Source organism: Lipotes vexillifer, unplaced genomic scaffold (genome assembly GCF_000442215.2).
Source record: "Lipotes vexillifer unplaced genomic scaffold, Lipotes_vexillifer_v1.1 scaffold940, whole genome shotgun sequence".
Lineage (NCBI taxonomy): Eukaryota > Metazoa > Chordata > Mammalia > Artiodactyla > Lipotidae > Lipotes > Lipotes vexillifer.
The window spans coordinates 1241123-1264651 of record NW_006775864.1 but is presented as its reverse complement, the minus strand read 5'-3'; the positions used below and the strand labels follow the sequence as shown (position 1 = coordinate 1264651).

Here is a 23529-nt window from a genome sequence, read left to right as displayed (position 1 = left end):
AAGCCCATGGAACGGACCCATCACGCCCGTTAGGACTTGGTTCATCATTCGTACTAAAACACCCATTGGATTGCACCTTATGATTTTCCCCGTCTCTTCCCTGGCCTCTAGCTGAAGATAGTTATACTCCAGATATTATTCCAGTCAGCATGCAAAAGGTTTATTTCATTTTAAAAATCCAACTCATCCCATAAAACTTAGTATCCCAACGTCCTTCCCTTTGGGTTTTCTTTGTTTTAAATTTGTTTATTTATGTATTTAGTTTTGTCTGCACTGGGTCTTTGTTGCAGCGCACGGGCTTTTCTCTAGTTGCGGAGAGCGGGGGCTACACTTTGTTGCGGAGCACGGGCTCTAGGCACACAGGCTTCAGTAGTTGTGGCTCGCAGGCTCTGTAGTTGTGGCACACGGGCTTAGCTGCTCCGTGGCACGTGGGATCTTCCTGGACCAGGGCTGGAACCCGTGTCCCTTGCATTGGCAGGCAGATTCTTAACCACTGTGCCACCAGGGAAGTCCCTTTTTTAAAAAAATTAATTAATTTATTTTCCTTTGGGTTTTCTTTCTGAGCTACCACATCTGTCTCCCGTCTTGCAGCAGAGATACAAGGAAAGGGAATGTGGGGACATAGGATAGTTTGTTTCAATTCTACACAACCAAAGGCTGGCCTCAGGCCCTACAGTGGCATTTCCTCACCAAGACTAGATCAGATTAAGCTTCGCAAACCCACATGGAAGCCTTTAACTGATGCGGATGCACCTCAGTGAAGGAGCCTGCCGGCCGGACTAAGTCCTACCTGCCCAGGAGGGTGCCCTGCAGGCCTTGGCTCCCCGGTGGCCCTGGCTGAGTGCCTAGCTCAAGTCCCTCGGTCGACTTGAGCTTTGCCATCAGGACTGACTGGAGTTTGAAGTACCAATCCGGGAGAGAGAGAGAGAGAGAGAGGGAGAGAGGGAGAGAGGCATTCGGTCGTGGCCTAGGCTTTGCTTTAATCCTCCAGGTCCCCTGGATTCTTTCAAAAGTTTGGTTTTCCCTTTCTTAAATTCTATAACCTACCCTAGGAATTTTCTCTACAAATGAATTCTGAACTGGTTTTCTGTCTTTTGTGATCAGAAGAACCCTGAGCAATAGAAGCCGGTTCTCCCCAGCCCCGCTTTGGTCCCCTGGACTCTGCAGGCCTGTGGCTCCTCCACTGCGTGGATTTCTCAGCCTTTCCTCAAGAGCCCCAAGTCCTTAAAACAGCCCACCCCTCTCCCCTGCTTCAGGGTAATCTCTAATTTACTGTAGCAGACAGCAGCTCTGATTAAGCTGATATCTGCTCTTAAAGAGCTGCCGCTTCCTTCCAAAGATTCCCCAGTTGGTGGAATTTGGGAGAAGGGAGGCCATCTTCCATCTTGACCTTCTTTACTCCAGACTCTCATTTGGGGAAATGCACCAGGAAATGGAATTATTTAGCCTATCACCTGGACTCGCTTCTCCCACTCACCCCACCCTCGTCTTCACATGTGGTTCCTCAGCCCACAGGGCTCAGTCTCGACACACAACGCGTTTTCTTGGAGACAGTGAGGATTAACCTTGCAAAACTCCGCAGCGGAGGCAGCTCCCTTCCTTGACACTGTCCTTCAAGCTGATTGTTGAGCTCTTTTTAACTTTTCATATTATTTTGCAATGGTGAAATGGCAAGATAATCACTTTCTTTAAGAGAGGTGACAGATGGCGCACTTTAAAACAAGAGAATGCCTCTAATCAAAAGCCAATGAACACAACGTTGATAAAATGGTATAAAACCAACCCCTTTCCTGTAATGGTATAAACCACCATACTAATCCTGGACTTGCTGGCTTTTCTGAATCAAACTTGAGTTATGGTGGAAGATGGGCGTGGTCTACTCCATAAGTAATTTGCAGCACCTAACACGTGACAGGCACTGCGCTAGACTCAGCGACTGTCCATCACTATGAAAGAAGCTTATTTATGCCCCATTTGATTGATTGTGCAATGGGCTGTAGCTGCACGTTGCCATTTTCCTAGGAAAGGCCTCTCCTGAAAATGCTCTCTAGCATTTACTGCTAAAGGCCAAGCGTAAACTCCGTATCAAGTTATGAATTTGACAACCGCCAGTGCTCACGAAGAGACGGGGCTTGTGCCTCTCCTTTGCAACCTGAACTTCCCACAGCTACCAGCTGAATCCGAATCCGAGTGAGGTCGGAGAGACTGCTGGACCCCTGCCAGTTGACATTCCACTTGACTGACAAAACACATCCCCTGCTGTGCTTCTCCCTGACAGGCATCTATTTCGAGCCCCTTCTAGAGAATGCAGTGACAGTTCCAGCCTTGAGCTTTGCCTTAGTTCCCAGGGAGACCTCCTCATGCCATGTTTTATTCATGGTGTTTCCCAGGCTGGTCTCTTCATTGTAAAAATCGGTCGTGGGGGTAGGGACAATCCATGAACCTGAAATAAAGTGTGAGTGTCACAATAAAACCGTCCCTTTGTGTATGGAAAGCCTACAACCAGAGTCTGAGATGCTGGGGAAGGTTTGTGTACCGAGGATTCTTAAGGCAGAGCATCCACAGAAGAAAAGAAAATAGTTATTCACATTGCATTGGAGTCGTGAAGGAAATAGGTCAGATAAACCAAAATAACCTTTGCTGGGAAATGCGATAAGCTTCAGACATCTGAGACCATGGAGAAAAAAGATGCTGCAATGGATAAAAGCAGTAGACTGACAGATGTGCAGGGCTACAAGCAGGAAAGCTACAAAGAACGTACAGAGTAAACATTTATTCTACCTTCTCCCAAGAAATCTCTTCTCCATCAACTCCATCATTGTCCTTCCTGTAGGAACTGGATATCTTTCCACTTCACAGGTTAGAAATTTGTAGGAGAAAGTATCAGAAGCATCTCTTCCACCTGTCCCAACCACCCAAAACAAAACCAATAGCCCAGCATGACAGAGGACAGATTGCAACCCTGTATCACATCCGCCTGATGAGTAACACGTGTGTACCTTGAGAGTAATGGTCCTCTCGTGACGGGTGACATTAACACTGTGGGGCTGCCCATTGGCCATGCTCCTGTGGTCCACGTCAATATTATATGGCTCCCTGGTGCCACCCAGGCTGTACCGGATCTGTAAGCTTCCTACACAGAGAAAAGAAAAGAAACTCAGTCATTTCTCCACTCTGGATTTCATTTTAATGTCACTTCCCCCACCCCTTGAGGCTAATTCCATTAAACTCAGCTTCAACGTCCATCAATATCACCTCCGTTCTGAATTCTGAGTGACTAGCTCAGAGGCACACTGATCCATAAAGGCTCACAGCACCAGGCACGCGCATGTTGACAATCTACCAACAACAAGCCATCAGTGACCATCATCTCCAAGTTGAAGCAGCAAATGGTATAAACAATCCAAGTCGGGATTGAGCCTGGGATGGCAGAATGAGAACATACATGATATAGGACCATGGAGACGCCTACAGGCCCCACAAAATAGTCCGTGAAATAAAAAATAAATGCAGGATGCCGGGATGGTCTCATGCCATCGGCAAAGTGTGACATTCAGCATATAAAAGAATCATGAACATACAATATTAAGAATAAACATAATTTACAGAAGATAAATACATGGGATCTTGGGAGGCTTCACTGAGACCAAGAAAACAAAGCAATGGCTTTTATTCTAGGTTAGAGACCTCATCAATCCAAATGCAAATCACAGGCAAAAAGATGGGTCCTCATCGCCTCTCAGTTGTAGTTCACTTTGCCTCAACAAATTATTCTTTTTTCTCTTTCTTGTTTCTTCCCAATAATGACAAGCAATATTCAAAAAGATTAATATAATATTCTACATCCTGCTTTTAATTAATCTGCACAGTAAACGTAGCTTTTATTTCTTAGTTATGATTTTTAAAGGCATCGACTTTTTATCTCATTTTTTACTCAAATTGGAATCTTCGTGTTAATAGCTTTTGACATCTCAGAGCTTAAAAATGGAGCCAGTAATTTAGCAAGAGTTTGGCCAACTGTAAATCACCTCAAAGATTCTTTGTCGCCTTTTCATTTTCCTTCCAGAGGAACAAAAGTGATATTCTAAGTTGTGAGATAGAACATGATAATTAAAACTTAAAAAGTGAACAGAAAAAAAGAAAGTCACTGGAAACTCCACCGTCCAGAGGTAAACTACTCTAAATATTTGGCAATATCTCCTTGTAGGTAATTCTCATGTCCTCATGTGTACATAAACAAATGCAATAGTTTCTGAATGCTGCCCTTCCTTATTTAGCGCTACATGTGCCATTTAAAATATTGAACTACGTTCCTGGAATTGAAAGAACAATTATGAATTACTTGCACTTCCTATTTTTCCTTTCTGAACAAATCTGGCAAGGCTTCACTATTTGAGTTTTCTCTTGGCACTTGATCCTAGATTCCTTTGCTTTATAGCGTTTCAACAAAGCACTGTTGACTTTCGTCTCCTAAATGGGTCTAAGTTCACCCACTCTCCCCCATCTCCACAACCACAGGGCCTCCACTGGCACCTAGAATGCCCTGGTATGGCTCCCATAGGAGCCTGCCCCTGCACGCAGAGCTCCTGGCCTGACTCAGGGCCTCTGAGCTGGCCACACCCTATCAGTGACCTGACGGCCACCACCTGAGCTTCACCTGCATTGGCTTCTGCCTGGATCACGTGATCCAAATTGGCCCGTCCTTTAAAAGTGATCACTCGACCCCATTTCACTCTCGGGCGAGTCCCCTCTTTCCGTGCTCTCTTATTACTAATCCATTAACGGAGGTGTCGCACTGGGACCTCAGACACAACATACGTGAAACCAAACTCTTGATCTTCCCCTCCAAAAACTATTCCATCACAATTCCCACATTTCAGCTAATGGCCACTTTATCCTTCCAGCTGTTCCTGCCTAAAAGCCCTGACTCCCCACTTGCTCCTATAATACACGTATGATCTATCAGCAAAGCTTCTTGGCTCAGTCTTTAACACACACCCTGAACCTTACTGCTCTCATCACCTCCGTTTCTATTCCTGGACCAAGCCACCCTCGTCTTTTGTCTGGATCACTGTACTAGCCTCCATACTAACTACTGCCCTTCCGCCACGCTCCCTCAGCCCAGCCTGGCCTCCGCCCCTCACATAGCTGGTCTCTCCACGCGGCAGTCAGGGCGGTCCCCTGCTCAGAACCCTCCCATGGCCTCCTGTCTCAGAGTAAAAACCGACGTGTCCATAGCGGCTCACCAGGCCCTCTGCGGCCCCCCCGCTCACCTCTGACATAAGCTCTCATTATTCTCCTCCTTTCTCACTCCTCGCCTGAACACACTGGCCTCTTTGTTGTCTCCCCAGATGCCAGCATGTTCCTGCCTCAGGCCCTTGGCGCCTGCTGGTTCTTCTGCCTAGGATGCTCATTTCCCAGTTATCTGCGTGGCTGACCCCTCACTCCCTCTAGGTCCTGTCAAATATTGTCTTCTCAGTGATTATTGCTGTGACCTGCTTATTAGAAGCAGAATTTACCCACTCCTCTCCCTTGGCCAGGCTTGCCCTTTCCTGCCTTATTGTTTTCCCCATGAGAGTTCTTACCATACAACATACTACATACTGTACTCAGTATGTTTACTGCTGTCTTCTGCTAAAATGTAAACTCCATGAGAGTAAGAATTTTTGTTTATGTTCTTTATGACTTAATTCCCAACGTCTAGAACAATGCCTGATACATGGTAGGTGCTGGATAACTACTCGTTGAGTGAATGGATGATGGTCTCCTTGCTTCTGTGCTTTCTTCCTTCCCATGTTTTCTTAGCAGAGAAATCTTTTCAAGATGCGTAACTGACTAGCTGTCTGGTTCACTCAAAACTCTTCAAACTTTCCAGCTGCTTATAGGATAAAGACATACATTCGTAACATAGCTTATGATGTCCTGTCTGATCACAGCTTGCCAGTTACTTTATTGTAAAACATGCCATTTACCCTCTCTTCCTTTTTACATTCAAGCTACCTATGACTTCTCTTATTCCCCAGGAAATACAATTCTTCCTGCCTCAGGACCTTTGAATATGTTGCTCCCGTCTCCTGAGCTACTTCTCTCCCCACTCCTCAGTGATTTACCCTATTTTTTCTTTATTCTAATAGCATTAAAAACAATCTATTGTTTGGCAGCGAAGGAGATGATTAGGCAGCTGTTTGGCCACAGGTAGAAAAAACAAGTCAATCGTCTCGAGTTTTTATTCTCCACTTTACTTCTGGTGCTCTGACCTTGTATGATCACAGCCAGTTTTCTTAAATACACAGCTGTATTCATTCATCATTTAAAACTTAATTTCTTTAGAACATACTTATTTAGTGCCCCTGGTGAACCCAAGTTTCCAAGGTCTAGAAGCGGACTGCCTGGCTGGCTGTAAGTGTGGAGTCCACTTCTAATACAGACACCCATCCCCAGCCGCTGTATGGTATGGGCCAGGCCGTGCCTGGATCTGGGGATGCAAAGAGAAGTAAGAGAGGGCTCTGCCTTTGAGGCTAGGAGCTGGAGGAACTGGTAATTATGCCAAAAAACCCCCACAAAAACCTGGACATTTTTCTCCCTACTGTCTCTTCATCATTGGCCCCTTTATGTTCTCCAGCTCATTAAAATCAGTATTAAGTTGTTTTTGTTATTTCTTCTCTCTTCTGGATTTCTTGGACTTTGTAAATATGATGTAAAACTTCTCTAACTCCTTCACTTAATGACAATGGAAATGATTTGCTTTGAGGAAAAAGATGAGTTGGACCTTAAAATTTATATATAGTGAACATCTATAAACAGTAATGGCAATATTCTTGAATAATAAAATTTAAATGATATATTTATTCCTTTCAAACAACAGCACAAGAGAACCACTAAATGACGGGAAGGAGAATATTAATATTTGTTCATTAAAATAAAATATTATTAAGATGGAGAGATGCTTCACTTCTTGCATCTCATGTTCGTCTCCCGGGTGAATTAAAGCAGCTATAAGGGACTCTACTCTTTTATTGGCTGCAGCAAATAATGTGCTTAACAGATGTATTCTCTACTGGTCATCATCATTACCATCAGCAAACAATTACAGAGCACCTACTGTACGCAGGAGCTGTAGTGCGGGGGGGGGCCTTTCATCTCACTGGGAAGACAGGGCATATTTATAACAAAGATGGGTAACAATACAGTGTACTAAAAGCCAAATAAATGACATTGAAAATAAGTGTAATAGGAGTTTAAAGTAAGGAGAAGTCACTGAGAGGAGATGAGACTTGATCTGGGTCTAGAATGAAAGGCAGGTATTAAGCTACAGAGAAAGATGGAGCTTTTCCAGATAAGGGAGCACAGCAGGCAGCAGGGCAGACGTCCTTGGGGTGTGTGAGGAGTGAAAAGTTCCTGGAGAAGGGAGAGAAGGGAAGCGTGGCCTCAATATGTGGCAAAACGTAGATTAAATCATGGGCTCTGGATAATAATAACCGCTAACACACACACACAGTGTGTGTGTGTGTGTGTGTGTGTGTGTGTGTGTGTGTGTGTGTGTGTGTGTGTGTGTGTGGTGTGTTACGCTTACTAACTCATTTGACTTTCACAGCACTGCTCTGAGGGAGACACTATGTAACAGATGATGAGACGGAGGCTCGTCAAACCCAGACGTTCCGGTTCTGCACTCCAAGCTCTCACTCAAGAGGCTGGTGGGTCCTGATTGGAAGCTGCTGGGACTCAGGATCTGTCCTCCTGATCCTGGGGAAGGAGGCCCTCCTGGCTGTATGATAGGGACACTGTGTGTGAAGGATGACCTGCTCTGGCTGGGCTGGGCAAGGTTAGGGTGACTGGAAGCAGAGAGACGGTCGGGACACAGCATCCCAGGGACGTGCTGAGGTGCACTGCTACCCCACGGTGGGTTGGGTCACGGGGTGCCAGGAGCCCGGCCACCCTCAGGCCTTGGCAGATCTGTGGAGGTAAGGCCTGCTGGAGTCCCTGGGCTGGGGGCCTCCCAAACACAACCTCATGCATCTGCCCAGGTGCCATTCAAAGATAACATTCTATGTGTGCCACGCCAGCAGTAATGTCGGGAAGCGCTGAATCAGAAGACATTTGCCAGGAGAGTAGCAGTGGGGAAGCAAAGGAAGGGATACTCTGGAAGGACATGGTGAGAATAGGATGCACAGGACTTGTCAGGCTGGATGGCCCGCAAGAGGCGGAAGGACGGAGCGCTCATGAATGAGGCCAGGCTGTGAGTTCTGGTGTCTGAGAAGCGGTAGCAGTGTCAGAACAAGAGGGGCCTGGTTCTGGGAGCAGTGAGGACAATACAGTTTCCAATATGTTAAGTTTAAGAGATGCCAGGGCATTTAGTTAAAACTTTTAATTTTATTTTAATGACATTTTGGTTTAGTCCTTATTGATTTCTTTTCCCTCAATGAGTTCCTCAAATTTTTCTAGCTTTAAATCTCAATTCATAAAAAATGCAGTATTTGGAGTATGAAAAAGCCAAATTTTCATTAGCAATTGAGGATGGCCTTGCAATAATTAGAGAGAAACTGTCCATGCTTTGCAAATGCACCGAGTGTTCTAGAGGTCTCTAAGCAGGGCAGTGGAGAACTCTGGGTCCAGCATCAGACACCTGGGTTCAGGAACCCCAGTTGTGCCATCACCAGCTGAGTGTGCAAATCACCGAATCTCTCTGCACTCCAGTCTACCACCTGCAGGAAGAGGGTAAGAATGGACTCTACCTTATAGAGTGTGTGCTCTTGGGAATTAATGCATGTGAAACACTTAGCACAACTTCGGGCAGCCTTACACGGTAGCCATTAATATGGAAACGATTAGTCAAAACCCCTGCGTATGACAAAGGCCTACAGACACACGCGTGCGTGGGTGCTCGCAGGGGCCGGTGCAGGCTTGGGGGCGTGAGTTACTGGATAGAATTGGGACCAGATTTTAACGTGGCAGTGGCTTGAGGAGCAGACAATACAGCATCTACTGAGGCATGTTCCTGACATTCTTGACAAGCTAGAGGTGAGAACCCACTGCCCACTGAGGAGAGGTTGGGACATGAGGGTGGAGAACATCAATGGATTAAACAGCTATTTAATCTGATGCAGGAGAAAGAAACTTAACACGTGAACTTCCAGAGAGCAGGGCTGTACACTTTTCTACTTCCTCACTTCCTGATTTAACTGTTTTTTTCTGATGAGAACAGTGACAGGATCACTGAGAGCATTTGACATGTGTGGAAGAGTATTACCCAGGAGAAACAAATCAACTGCCCAAACAAACAAAGATACTTTGCGCTCACATTATTACTTTTTTTTTTTCCTATCCATCTTTTTTACAGAGCTAAACTGATATTGTACAGTCAAAGCTGTATCATGCCTTTTTTTGGTTTTATATAATATTACATAAAAATTTTCTCCATGTCATTAATTACTCTTCATAAATATTATTCTTAATGGATACACGATATTCCATAAAATGGTGATTCCCTCTTTTACTAACCATTTTCCTAAAATTTAACTTCTAGGTCCTTTCTAATTCTTATTTTCATAAATAACAGTATAAACTATGATGAACATCTTCATGCTGAATCTTTGTCTGAGTTTTGGCTTCTTTCTTCAGAAATAATTTCTGAAAGGGAAAATCCTAAGGAACATTTTTTTCCCACCCATCTTTTAAACCGACAGAGCATTGCCCAGAGAAGTTTAAGAATTTACTATTTTATTAACACTCAAGCTGAATTGGGTTAATAATAATAATTTTTAGTTCCTACAGAAGAAAATCTTGATTTTTAAGATGCCACGACACTGAAATAGCTGTCAGAAAAGGCTGCAGGACCTACTAGAGAATGGGCTTGAGGATACAGGGAGGGGGAAGGGTAAGCTGGGACAAAGTGAGAGAGTGGCATGGACATATATACACTACCGAATGTAAAACAGATAGCTAGTGGGAAGCAGCCGCATCGCACAGGGAGATCAGCTCGGTGCTTTGTGACCAGCTCGAAGGGTGGGAGGGAGGGAGACACAGGAGGGAAGAGATATGGGGATATATGTATATGTATAACCGATTCACTTTGTTATAAAGCAGAAACTAACACACCACTGTAAAGCAATTATACTCCAATAAAGATGTTAAAAAAAAAAAAATGGCTGCAGAGCTTCAATCATTATAGAGCAAGACCACGAGAGAGGCAGCCTCTGTGCCTCCAACCTGTACAGTCTCACTGGGAAAGGAGAGAGATTTGCTCCTTGATAAACCTAACTATTTTTATTTGTAAAAAAGAGATCTTAAAACTCCAAGTATCATAGAACTCAAGTTTTCAGAGAGGAAATGGACTCAATGTTTGGCATGTTTATGTGCTTTAGAACTGCTTAGATTGCTCTGAAAGATCCTAAGTCCATTTGTATATTCTAAAATAGGATGCCTATTTTAGTCGCACTGACGCTCCTGGCTTAGTGTATATTTGGAGATGGTCCCCAATATTACAGCAATGAAGGGCAGAAGGCTAGGTATCCTCCTCCTTACCTGTGGGTTTGACGAGAACTGCCAGGAAGTCGGTGGTGAAAGAGCTGACGTAGAGGAGGATACAGGGTGCCTTGGTGGTGCTGAAGCTGAAGCAGATCTCCTCACGGGCCAGGTCCGGGGCCCCATTCTGCGGGTCCAGGGAGTTCTCCGACCTGCTGCCCGATCCCTTAGCACCAGACCCAGGCGCCTGGAAGTTATACCGCAGCCACATCCCCTCTTCAAAAAATGCACCCACGTCTGTTGAAAAGGAAAGAGAAAATGGAAAGGTGAGAAGTCCGAGGCTAATACCACCAACCATTTAACCTGGGTAGACGGTGAGCTTTGTCGTGGCCGCTAAGGCTGTTCCTGGAGGGTGGACCGACTCCAGGAAGGGAACGTCTATGCAGATGGACGTTGTTTCATCAACACGGATACGCTACCAAAACCAAAAAAGCAGTGTAACAGAGTATAGCAGTCTGTCAACTTAAAACGTAGTAGCTAAATTAAGAAACGTTAACTCATACCAGAAAAAAGTTTCACGTTTAGTACTTAGACCAAATAACTAATTTCGGTTGAAGAGAGATGCTGAAAATAAAGGCAGAGGCATTGTTAGGGAACTGCTGACCGACACCACCCACCTAGGCCAGACCCGCTTCCCTGAGCTGTCTCACAACAGGAGGTCCCGACAAGGAACATGGTGCTGTGGAAAACTAGCCGGGAGGAGACGACCAACTTCTTAGAATCCTTCGCGCTGGAATCCCTCTTGGCTGAGCGATGCGCACGCCATCAGGAAGGACCCTGAGTCAGACCAAATACAGGCCAAGCAAGATGACTGGCCAGAGACAACCCGGAAACTAACCCCATCACCATAAAACCTGAGACCGCGAGCCATGTGGCAGAGCACTTCTCTGGGGTTCCCTTACCCTGCTGCTCTCTGCCCAGGTGCCCCTTCCCAATAAAGTCTCTTGCTTTGTCGGTACATGTGTCTCCTTGGACAATTCATTTCCGAGTGCTAGACAAGAGCCCACTCTCGGGTCCTGGAAGGGGTCCATCTTCCTGCAATAGTATCACATGAACCACTAATTCAAGGAACTCATGGGCATCTTCTGAGAGATCGGAGCTGCTTTGGATGTTCACCCAGGAAAGCCCTTGGTGCAACCCTGATGAAGTCCTGGGAGACTTTGGGTATAGTCTTCAAAAATCACAAGACATGAAGATAGAGGGAATTGGGCTCAAATTTGGTGCTGCCTTTAATTGGTTATGTGGCCTTAGAAGTCGCTTAGCCAGCTTCTCTAGGCCTCAGTATTTTATATGTGAAAGAGAGGTAATAACAGTGAGAATTACAAAAGATAATTAAAGTAATTAGCACATAATAAATAGTACCTATTATTATTATTATTAAGAAATTAGAAGAAAGGTCACCCATCCTTCAACAGTTTTTTCCTGTGGCCTAATCAATGCTAATTAGTTTTTAATCGTTGCCTGGCAGATAAGCTCCTGCTACAGTTTCTCCATTGTTTGCTCCACGTTCTAAAAGCACCTCCTGACTCCCTGTGAAAGGCTGGGGCATGCTAGCAAGGTCTGCTTGGCCTTCACAGTTAACTGTTTCATTGCTTTCTGCACGTGCCCTTGAAAGCATTTCCCAAACTTCTTTGCCTGTGGAACCCGTTACTCTCGTAAGACTTGACATCCCACTAAACTAACATTACACAGAATGTATTTTGTGAAACATCCGCTCTACATTATAATGAATAGGAGAGGACCGATTTTAAGAGGATCCTTTCCTCTGGGAATTTTGAAGCTTGTTCTTGTTAAAGAAGCCTAGCACAGGGAGAGTCAGCAGCACAGTGTGGTGACTCCGGGTCTGCAGTCAGACACCTGTGGCTAACCAACCCTGTTAACTTGGTCAGTGGCTTGAAACTCTCTAAGCTTCAGCTTCCCTCTCTGGAACCTGGGGCCTCAGGTTGTTGGGAGGGTTAAAGAACCCATGGATGATACTTAGCCTGGCGCCTGGAATGTATGATAAGCGTCCAAAAAAGATTACTTAGTCATATTACAAAGACAGGGTACCACTTTCTACTGAGGGCCGCAGATGCCACCCTGACCCCCACCTCACATGATCACACACGTGCAACACTCCACCCGGCACTGCTGCAGAGGCTGCCATGTCCTGCTTCCCACTGAGCTGCGGTGAAGAGGTCAGTTAACTACAAGCTCTCAACTGTGGGCAGTACTGTTCTCCTGGACCCCCACCCAAGGGCTTTTGCAGGTGTGTGTGCGTGTGCAGGTGTGTGTGTGCGTGTGCAGGTGTGCGTGTGCAGGTGCGTGTGCGTGTGCAGATGTGTGTGTGTGCGCACATACAGGGAGGGTACTACTGGCATTTGGTGGGTGGGTGTGAAGCCTGCTGAGTGTCTTGTGACATGTGGGACTGTCTCACACAATGAAGAATTGTCCTGCTCAAAATGCCTAGAGCTTCTTCGCCGGGAAACACACAATTAAACAGACACTTACTTAATCCATGCTAGTCACCGCACGACTCACCAGGATGTAAAGGTGCGGCAAATGCATCAACGCCCTTAAAGAGTCTTCTATCTGAAACTGAGCAGGACCCTGTGGGACTCCTGGGCACAAAAGCCTCTCTGTGTCCCCTTCCTCGGGTTCCAAAGCGCAGGTGCAAACAGTTGCTGATCAGGGAAGGGAGGGGATGCAGAGACCAGGGAGGAACAGTCAAGAAACAATAGTGCAGCCTTGGGGCAGGGTCCTGGTTCCCCCTCGGGGGATACACATAACAATATCTTTGCGCTCTTCTGCAGAATCAAGGCCCCCACCAAATGGAAGATGTAACTACCTGATGATGCTCTCTTCGTTCCAGAGAAGGTCACAGCTGACCCATCATCACCTGACACCAGATAATCTCTGGACTGAAGGAATGCGGGCCCTGCATGCACCCTCATCCTTATCAGCAACCCTGCCCCTCGACTGTGAAACTCCTCACAAACCCCCCAGGGTTGGGACACACGGTTTGGAGGGCATGAGCCCACTGTGCCCCCTCTGCCGGCAAAGCAATAAAGCTGTTCTTTCCTACTTCACCCCAAACTCTGTCTCTGAGATTTAATTCGGTGTCGGGGTACAGAGGCCAGATTCAGCTTCATGTCCAGTGGCAGGTGTAGAGGAGACACATCGACACTTTGGACACAGTGTGGTGAGAGTTATGGTGGTTTACTTGGTAGGTTATGTGAGAAGAAACCCCCTCTTACTGCCCAGAGGATCCTGAGCTGACTTTTCCACTCTCTCAGCAAAGAGAGTGGAATTGATCACCAGCTGCGTGCCAGGCACTATGCCGGGTGCTGAGGTTACAATCCTTGTTCTCAAGGTGCTCTTGATCTAGAGGAGAATTTAGGCTAACAGACATCATCAGAAGGCAGTGTGCTCAGTACGGGATCAGGTTTATATAAGGGGCACTTGGAACAACAGGGGTACCAGACCTGTCTCCAGGGCTCCAGGAAGACTTCCCAAGCGAAAAGACATTGAAGTCAGGGCCCAAAGAGCCAGAGGTGGGTCGCTATGTAAAGGTGAAGATGAAGACAAGCCACTTTCTAGCTGAGGGCGCAGCGTGCCAACAAACTTAGCCATGTTTTTTTTTTTTTTTTTTTTTAACAGTATCAGTTGTTCACAAGGCTCCCACTGCTGCTGGGAAAACAGTGAAGGAGACAGAGGTGATCCTTACCCTCAGTAGTTCAGATCCTAGTGGGACAGATGGACATTACTAGGACTGGCTGATGTGACAGTGTCTAGCAGCTGGTGGGGCGGGGAGCATTCAGGGACAGCAGGCAGGCAGGCCGCCCAGAGCAAAGACACCAAGGGGTGTGTTTTGCCAGCAGAGAGGTTCTACCAGAGGATGCAGGGGTCAGCATCTTGGAACAGGTTTGGGTCAAGCAGGAGAGAAGAGGTAGACCTGGGGCTTGGAGAGAGGGAGGGAGGAAGGCTAGAGATCAAGGCTGGAGGGTTTGAACAAGCCAGAGGCGAGCAGACAGGGCGGATGCACAGGGAGAGAAAAAAACGTATCGGGCCCTTGAAACTCAAGACTGAGGAGTGCAGCACCTGGGCCTGGGAGGGGTGGGGGTTCTGAGCAGCAGAGGCTGAGGAAGCAGGTAAAGCCAAGGAGATCACAGGCACCTGAGCCACAGATGCAGCGCATGGCCGGTGAGATCCTAAGCTCCCTCGGGCCAGGCTCTCCCCAGGTATTCTGCTCCGAGAGAGAGGGCAGAACTGAGTCCCTGACAGCACTTCTCAAGAGGCCTGGGAGTCTTTTAAAATGCTGATGCTCAGGCCCAGCCCCAGATTTTAGCTCAGAGGGTCTGACTCAGAGGGTCTTGAGAATCAGCACGTGTAAGAGGCGATGCTTAGGGACACAAGAGTCTGAGGTCCTGGGAGCTGGAATGGAGGCAGGATAGTGCGCTCGGTGGGGCTGCTGGGCTGTCCTGTCTGGGTGAGAACTTAAAGCTTTTCTCAGATAAACTGGTGACAATCCTTCCAAGGCAGATCATAAAGGGAAATTTGGAAAGCTAGGGATTTTGGATAAACAAATAAAAAATACGCCATAGAGAATACTTTTGGTGTATTTCAGAGTCATCCATCGTTAAGAAGCTTTAAGGATTCATGCCAGTAATGGAGAAAGGGATATACCACGCTTAAAAGTGTTGCTCTGAAACCACATCATAACCCAACTGTCAAAGCGGGGCCTGGGAGTGCTGTGAGCCATTTAAGGTTCCAGTGGCAGAATTACAGCTGTTATTCATTGTTTCAGATCTTTTTAAGGAAATGCCAAATCAGAGTACTGCGATTTCATTTAGGAAAGTAATATTCCCATCCCTTCTGAATGAATAATTAAAATAATGCTTACTTCACAAGCCCCAAATGATATCTTTTCCCCCATTAAATGATCAAAAAGTTGACTTCGAATGCTTGATTTAAGGTTTAATACTAATATGAGATAGTTTAATTCTTGATATTAATTTTTTTTGGATAAAAAATGATAAATTTTGGGTCTAGTTATTCTAAGATATATTATGAAGGAAATTTGTTGATTTATGTGTCTCAAAATTTTGAAATACATTATGCCAGACTTAGGATCATAAAGGTCACAGGGGTCTTGAAGCAGACAAGTAATCTTGTCTTAACCATTTCTTGGTCTTCAAAACGGATCATATGTAAATTACCCCTGATTGTGGAAAGTAAGTTTGGAAATGTTTGAAATAAAATCCACAAACCATACATCCCGGAAAAATACCACAAAGGTATTCTCCCCTTTATCTAACCAAATCCCTGATGCTCCCAGTGGAAAAACAAACAGCTGGCACCCACCCCTGTAATTAAATTGCTCATCTTTTTCTCCTCCAAGTTCTATAATTCTATTCCTTTTGTCTTTTCACTTAGGATATGTTTTGCAACCTATATTTTTTAAATAGACATGATTCTTTCTGTTCTCTAACTTCCCCCTGAGGACTCAGAATTGAAAGTCCCCAACTTACAGATGGGTTCTTTCCCAAAAGTTTATTTCAAAGTCAGTAACTTGCAACTTGGAACTATTTTCCCATAGAAACAATGCTTTAAATGATGGTTGGTTTGCCAGGAGACTCTACAAATGCTGAATCACTCTGGATGGGTAATAAAAGATAATTGAAGAGTGCCACTGTGTATTAGTAATTAAAGCAGAAACAACAGCAACAACAAATGTTAAGATGTACTGTGAATGTGAGAACCCCAGGGAACCATGTTCTCACAAGGCTTTCATCTAACTTATCCAGGAGTGTGCTGGTAAACGTTACACAGCTGGCTCTCCTGGGGGGAAACCCTGATTTGTGGTGTCCGCCTATTCCCATGGTGTAAACACTCTCACCTTGGCTGATTTCAAGCTGCTAATGTGGCATCACTAAGAGATGATGGAGTTGGGAAGAGATGTTCACAGTTGGTTTATCAGCCTGTGTGAACTGCCTTCACCCACTGTCACTGACCCAGTCATTCAAGCAAACCACCTTTACTGAGCCCCCATCTTGGCAGGTGTGTTAGGCTGCTCAGGCTGTTATAACATATTACCATAACTGGGTGTTGAAAACAACAGAAATCTATCCTCACAGCTCTGGAGGCTGTAAATCCAAGATTGAGGCGCTGGCTGGTTCAGTTCCTGGTGAGAGGTCTCTTCCTGGCTTGCAGACACATTTTCTTGCCGTGTGTGCACATGGCAGAGAGAGAGCTAGCTCTCTGGTCTCTACTTCTGAGGGCACTAATCCCATCTAAGGGCCCCACCCTCATGACCTCATCTAAGCCTAGTTATAGTCATCCCTCGGTATCCATGGGGGATTGCTTCCAGGACCCCCCTTGGATACCAAAATCCTTGGATGCTCAAGTTCCTTATATAAAATGGCATTGTGTTTGTATATAACCTAAATACATATTCCTGAAAACTTTAAATCAACTCTAGATTACTTATAATGCCTAGTATAATATAAACATTATGTAAATAGTTGCTGGTGCATGGCAAATTCAAGTTTTGCTTTTTGGAAATTTCTGGAGTTTTTTTTTTTTTTTTCCTAATATTTTTGATCCATGTTTGGTTGAATCTATGACTGTGGGACCTACAGGCATGAATGCTGACTGTACCACCAAAGGCTCCACCTCCAAAACCACAGCACTGGGGCTTAGGGCTTCAACATATGAATTTGGTTGGGGGGGAACGCAAACATTCAGCCCATAACAGCAGGCTTCCTTCTTTATAGCTCCTGCTGTAACCAAACTTTAATATTTGCTTCCTCCTTCCTGCCTTCCAAAGCTCTCTTCTACTTTGTCCCAGTTACCCTGGATCCTGAAAGCTCTGTTCAGCCTCTATAAAATTTAGGAGAAATTTCTGCAGAACAGACACGGCAGCCCCAGCCTCGGGTCATTAAACTCTTTCATGGCTGAATTCCAGTGATCGAAATGATCACTCTCATTAACTGTTTTTTAATTATCATCGAGTAAAAAAAGTTAAGTGAATTTTATGGAGCTCTGCTCCTAGAGACCTCGGACGTCAACCTTCTGCATGTTTCCCGGTTTTGAATCAGGCCCGGTTCCTTCCAGGGCAATCTGCAAGGCTCAGTTATGTTTAAACTTATTTCCTATTCTACTCCCAAGGCCCCGCTATCCTGAAATACAACCAGTTTCTCTCTTGGCCTTGTATCGGCAAAATCTGCTTTTTCTCTCCAAGTGTACCACTCTGAATTTCCCTCCTGACTTTTTAAATTCTGATTGTTTGCTGTTTTCTTTAATTTACTATAATCATTTTGGGCCAACAACATTGGACGCAGACGGGTTAATGTTCATCTCTACTTGTTCTGTTTCCACAGGTGAATACATGTCTATTGTAGCCATTTCCCACCATTCTTTCTAAAGGTCAGGGCACTGCCAGGTAAGTTTGTGTGTAATAAACTTCAAGTGTCTGAATCCATACAAAGGAGAAAAATACCAAAGAAAAATCTCATACATTTCGCCTGAATGGTATGTGCTACCCATGAGACACAGGTGTAAAGTTTATTACTGGAAACACATTAATAAACTATATGTTCTATGAGTTGACTATGGAGGAGCCAGGGACCTTCTCACTTGGAGTTTAAGAGCCAACAGCACTGAACAAATTTACTAGAGTCTTAAACAGGAAGACAGTCTGCATCCAGAATTTCCAGGGTCATGCTCCTGACACTGTTAATAAGCATCACTGGCATATATGGCAGTTAACAGGTTAAAATGTTTTGGGGAGAGCAAGGGAGATGAGGATGCCACTGCAGCAAACTTCAGTTGAGACATCTATAAGGGATTAATGTGGTACAAGTGGAGGGCAGGAATCAAGAGGTGTGGGTTTTAGTCCTGATGTTGCCACCAAGTAGCTCTATGACCCTGGTCAGGCAAGTCATTGAATTGCTGTGGACTTTAAATCATTCTCATCTTAAAGACTGAACCCATATCGATCTGGCTAGCTCCAAGGCTCTCCCATATTTTCTTTCAAATATTTATTAAGTGCTTTATTTAAGTCATGAAGCTATTAGATATTTAACAGGGAGTAAATGATATTTAAGTTAATTACTGAGGGAGAATGAGATTTAACTGGGATTTGGGGGTAGGGAAAGCATTCTAGGAAGAGAAAAGAGCACGTGCAAAGGCCCTGAGGAAGGAGGGAATATTAAGGACCAATGCAATCAAAGTCAGGATGGCTAAAATTCGGGGGTAAGTGGCAGGAAGAGGCTGGTGAGAAAGGGAGTGGCATGTTGAGGATTTTTTTTGTATAGAAAGTAATGGGCAGCCCTGAAAGGGGTTTAAGTAGAGATGATATAATCTGATTTGTCATTTTAAAAGATCATTCTGGCTGCAGTTTGGTGAAAGGATTGGAGGGAGCGGAGAGCATTTCACTCCTAAACTTAAATTTCATCCCTTTTCTTAACATTTGGGGTATCATTTGGAGGGGGAGTCACTAGAGACATTTCAGAAAATCTGTAAATCTTCTGAAACTTCAGGTGAAAGCAAGTAAGTGTGTATGCACTTTTCTGGGGAGAGGATTAATAGTTTAAATAAAATTTCATGACCCCAACCCCCCAAATTTGGGAAAAAAATAATAAAAATTAGTTCACTCCTTACTCACTCAAAATGATCCATTGAGGTGCTCAGGGTCGTTAGTTTCTGTGTTGGATGACTCAGGCCCCAGAATGACCTTCCTTTTACCCTCACTATCTGGACCTGCTGCTTCCTAGCTGCGTCTCCTGTGCTCTGCTTGTGCTCTTGCCTGATTGGGTTACTGGCTTTCACACCTCCACTTCCTTCTCATCCCTTCCATTCTATTCCTTACTCACTATTCCTGTCAGGGTAAGCACCAGCTCCTTGCTAAGAGCCCCATTCAGTGTACAGAGCTCTTCTAAGTGCCCTTCCAGCTCTATGTTATAACTTCAGTCCAACGCATGTAACCTTGTTCGCATTGAACTAGTAAACATTTCTTGGACTCTTACTGTAGGCTAGGCCCATGCTGATAACAAGAGCAAACATACCGAGACTTTTCCGGGAGGGAGTCCGCAGCTGGTTGGTTGGCCATCAGGAGAGCAGAGCTTGAGATTTAGAATCACAGAGTGTGTGTGGGCGGAAACAGCAGGGGAGAGAGGGGCTCTCTCAGGGGTGGGTGAGGGAAGGTCTGCATGATACTCTAGGAAGGGGACTCTGAGTTGGGTACCGACAAACAACCACGTACCTGCGAGATTCGAGACTTGCAAGGTGGCAAGGGTGCTCCTGGGGAGGACGAAAGGGTGAACAAAGCACAGAGGAGCGGAGTGGCATGGGGTTCCGGAACTTCTGTCAGAATGTTGCAGCCTCGCTGTACTTTAGAAAAATATATCTGAAGCAAACTCTCAGAGATTCTGACTTAATTGGTCTGGGGAAAGGCCTGCCTGTTGGTATATTTCAGCATTTCCTGGGATGACTCTAATGTAATGCATTTAATCGATGGACCCCTCCAGCTCTATTGCTCTAGGTGTTGGGTCTAATTCAGTGTCAAGTGTGGGGTGACAGCTGGCAGAAGGGAGGCTGCAAAGGGTCTTGAATCACTTGTTTTCAAAACATTTAGAAGAACCCTATACTTTGAAATAATTTCAAATGTACAAAAAAGTTGCAAAATTAGTGCAAAGAACCTCCATATCCTACATATCCAGACTCCGTAACTTATAACATTTCACCACATTTCTGTGTGATGAACACACACATACACATACTATACATGTATATGCAGACACACACACACACACACACACACAAAGACTAATTCCTGAAACCATATGAGAGCAAGCTAAGTCAAGAAACCAACAGTAACACAATATTGTCCCATTTCTGGGAAAAATGTATATACAGACACAGATACTTATATACACGCTGATAGTTTTAGAAAACCATCTTGAGGCTGTATATACATGCATGCATGTATATATATATTTCCATGTAGAAAGATTTTTGCAAATAACCAGGCAACGTAGGGGCCCCACCTCACCTCTTTCATCCTGGGAAGGAGGGGAGGGGAGAGAAAGGGAAGGCACGGAAGGGGCGAGGAAGCTGGGAGCTGAATGCCTGAGTTACACATCTGGATCCTCACTAGAGTGTGAGCGTTTTAGGGTAAGAACTTTGCCTGGTAACCTCAGCCAGCCCCTGGCATCCAGCAAATACACAATAAATATTTTTTGAATTGAGTTGAGTTGAATACAATCTGAATTTTTTTTTTATAGCAGCAGTATATTCTTTAACTAGTTGATCTGCACTGACCTTCCTTAGCTGACAATTTTTGTAAAGTGGGCTTCTTGAGAGAAATGCTCTTCCATCAACTTAGGCATAATCATTAATTAAAAGAGAAGTTTATTAATGAAAGTGTCACAAGAGGCATTCAGAATAATGTATCCAAAAGAATTAAATGACTTACAGCTTAACAGATGTCCTTAATTTCTACTGTTTTTTCTCCCTTTTATTGACTTAGTAAGTGGGAACATATTTTGACAGATTGGTTAATTGGCTGAATAGCCTTAACAGGCAAAGTTGTCCCCAATCAAATGTCTCTGCCTCACTTTACCTCTGCTTTGCTAACTTCATCGTTTGCTATGGAGCTACAGCTTTTAGGAATTATTTGTTTCTTTGTAAATTTATTTACTTGCATAGTCTGTGCCTGTGCCAGATACAAGGAACAATCTATTGATTCTATTCATTCTGTTGCTAAGTAGCAAGTTGCTTCTTCTTTGCTCTGTATGTAACACTACACATCCCATATTTTCTTGCTTGCTCAGCTGATCTGAAGAGCCAAACAGAATTCTTAACCATAGGGTCCTTGAAGACGAGCACTGTTTTTAATTCACTGCTGTAGCCGTGAAATCTAGTGAAAGGAGGCACTCACTGAAAGTCTGTTGATTCAGTGAGTGCACTTTTGAATTGGAGCCAGATACACGTTTACAGGCCATAAGGAAATGAGCTTCTACTGAACTCCTGCTATGTGTCAGACACAAAGGGCAATTTTGATGTATTATTTAATTTAATTTAAGAGCATTTTTGAGATAGATGCTATCATCCTAATTTTACAGATAAGGTAACAGATATTGGGCAGTAATCTGCCCAACATCGTCCACAAAGTGATTTGTTTACCAGCTTCTTGTTTAGGAATTCTATTTATTTATTTATTTAAGTCTTTATTGAATTTGTTACAATGTTACTTCTGTTTTATGTTTTGGTTTTTTGGCAGCGAGGCATGTGGGATCTTAGCTCCCCAACCAGGGATTGAACCTGCACCCCCTGCACTGGAAGGCGAAGTCTTAACCACTGGACCACCAGGGAAGTCTCTTGTTTGGGAATTTTAAAAGGAAATAATCAGGTCACCATTGATTGTTTATTACCCCCAAACATAAAAATACAATTGACTCCTTAAGTTGATAACATTCTGTTTTCTTTACCAGCTAAGACCTTAATAGAAAAGAACGACCAGAAAATCCACAAATGTCCTAATACTTATGATAATCTTTTGTTAATATTAAAATGATTTCTATTTTGATTTAAAAAATCCACACCTGAAGGTCGTGGTTGACTGTAAGGTTTGAGACATTCACATATATATTTCTTGAAATCCAAAGCCATTCCCATTTGATGATTTTTTTTTTATAATTAAAACAGGGTATATCTTTTGAAACAAGTTATTTTTCTTGACCAAGGAAGGAAAAAGGAATGACTTTGCTTATTATTCCTCCTTATCTCGCCATTTTGTCTACGTGGCTACTTTATTTGGTATGCTAATAAGCCTTGAGATTTGTTGAAATGTTCTACCCAGTCCTGAACTGTCCTTCAACCAACAGAAACCATCCTCAAACTAACTGCCATCCTTAGAGAACATGCCACACTGTACAGGCAGCTTTAATGTGAGTCAACTATCACAAATGGAGTCTCACTCATCAGATGGGAAGCGGCCTCCTGTGGACAATGTTGATGGTTACATAAACAGAGTGATTTAAAGAAACTCATCTAGGGTTGCTGTCTTGAATGAGGCATGAATGTATGAAGTATTCGAAGCTAGTGGCAATCTACTTCATGCAACTCAAGAGCTAGGTTATATCCCAGTAGAGTTATCTGAGACCTCACAGTATTGGTGGATGTTGAGTAGGTAGGCCACACTATGCCTTTTGAAAAAAAAAAAAAGATGTTTATTGAAAACGGTTAATGATGCCACGCAGAATCCACAAGTGGGCAGGCCAAAGGCCACTGGGCTCCTCCCCAGGCCAGGAGCTATCTTTATGCTGAGTCTGCCTTTCTGGTTTGCAAATGACCTCCCTGGCTTTGTTTTGCATGGCTTACCAATTGTTTCTGTGACAACTGGACTTAAACATTCATTCTCCTGTGAAACAGATTCAAAACGCAGTAATTTCAAAGGCTTTCTCACACGAAACTACAACTGGTAATTGACAAATATGTATACTGATGACCAAAGGTTCCTTGAGGGCAAACACCACATTTTAGTTGATTTTGTATCTCCAGAGTCCAACACAACACCTGGCACATATTACGTATTTAATATACACTTGTCGAATTAATGAATGGATTAATGGTTTCATGGACCAGTTTGGCCACATTCAGATTTTTTTCAGAGTATAACCCCCACCATCTCCCTGCAAAGAAAATCTTAGACATGTTGGCAATGTATTTCTATCACCATCTATAATTTTTGAGGGTAGAAGATAAAATATGGGATAAAAAACAAAGATTCACCTCAAAGAAGCCAAGAAATAATTGGCAATCAGTACATTGTTTTTAAAAGATAAGTTCAGGATTATGAATTATCCAGAGTTCCAGAAAATGAGGTTGTCATTAAATAGTTGTATACTTTGTCTGCCTTTTGGTGGAAGAAGGAAAAAAAAAAAGAAAGAAGTAGAAATAAGAAGAGGAGAAAGGAGGGCTTCCCTGGTGGCACAGTGGTTGAGAGTCCGCCTGCCGATGCAGGGG

General features: G+C 44.2%; 1 protein-coding gene across 1 annotated transcript in view; it reads right to left on the bottom strand.

The window, feature by feature from the left end:
* Positions 1-23529, bottom strand: part of LOC103075697 (contactin-associated protein-like 2) — a gene marked incomplete at its 3' end in the record, with an annotated part of 1289195 nt that overhangs the window by 34040 nt on the left and 1231626 nt on the right. The window contains exons 17-18 of the mRNA XM_007450234.1: positions 10522-10758; positions 3000-3133 (exon numbers count right to left, since the gene is read on the bottom strand). Of these exons, the coding sequence (XP_007450296.1) occupies positions 3000-3133; positions 10522-10758 (371 nt within the window). The remainder of the gene's footprint in view (positions 1-2999; positions 3134-10521; positions 10759-23529) is intronic.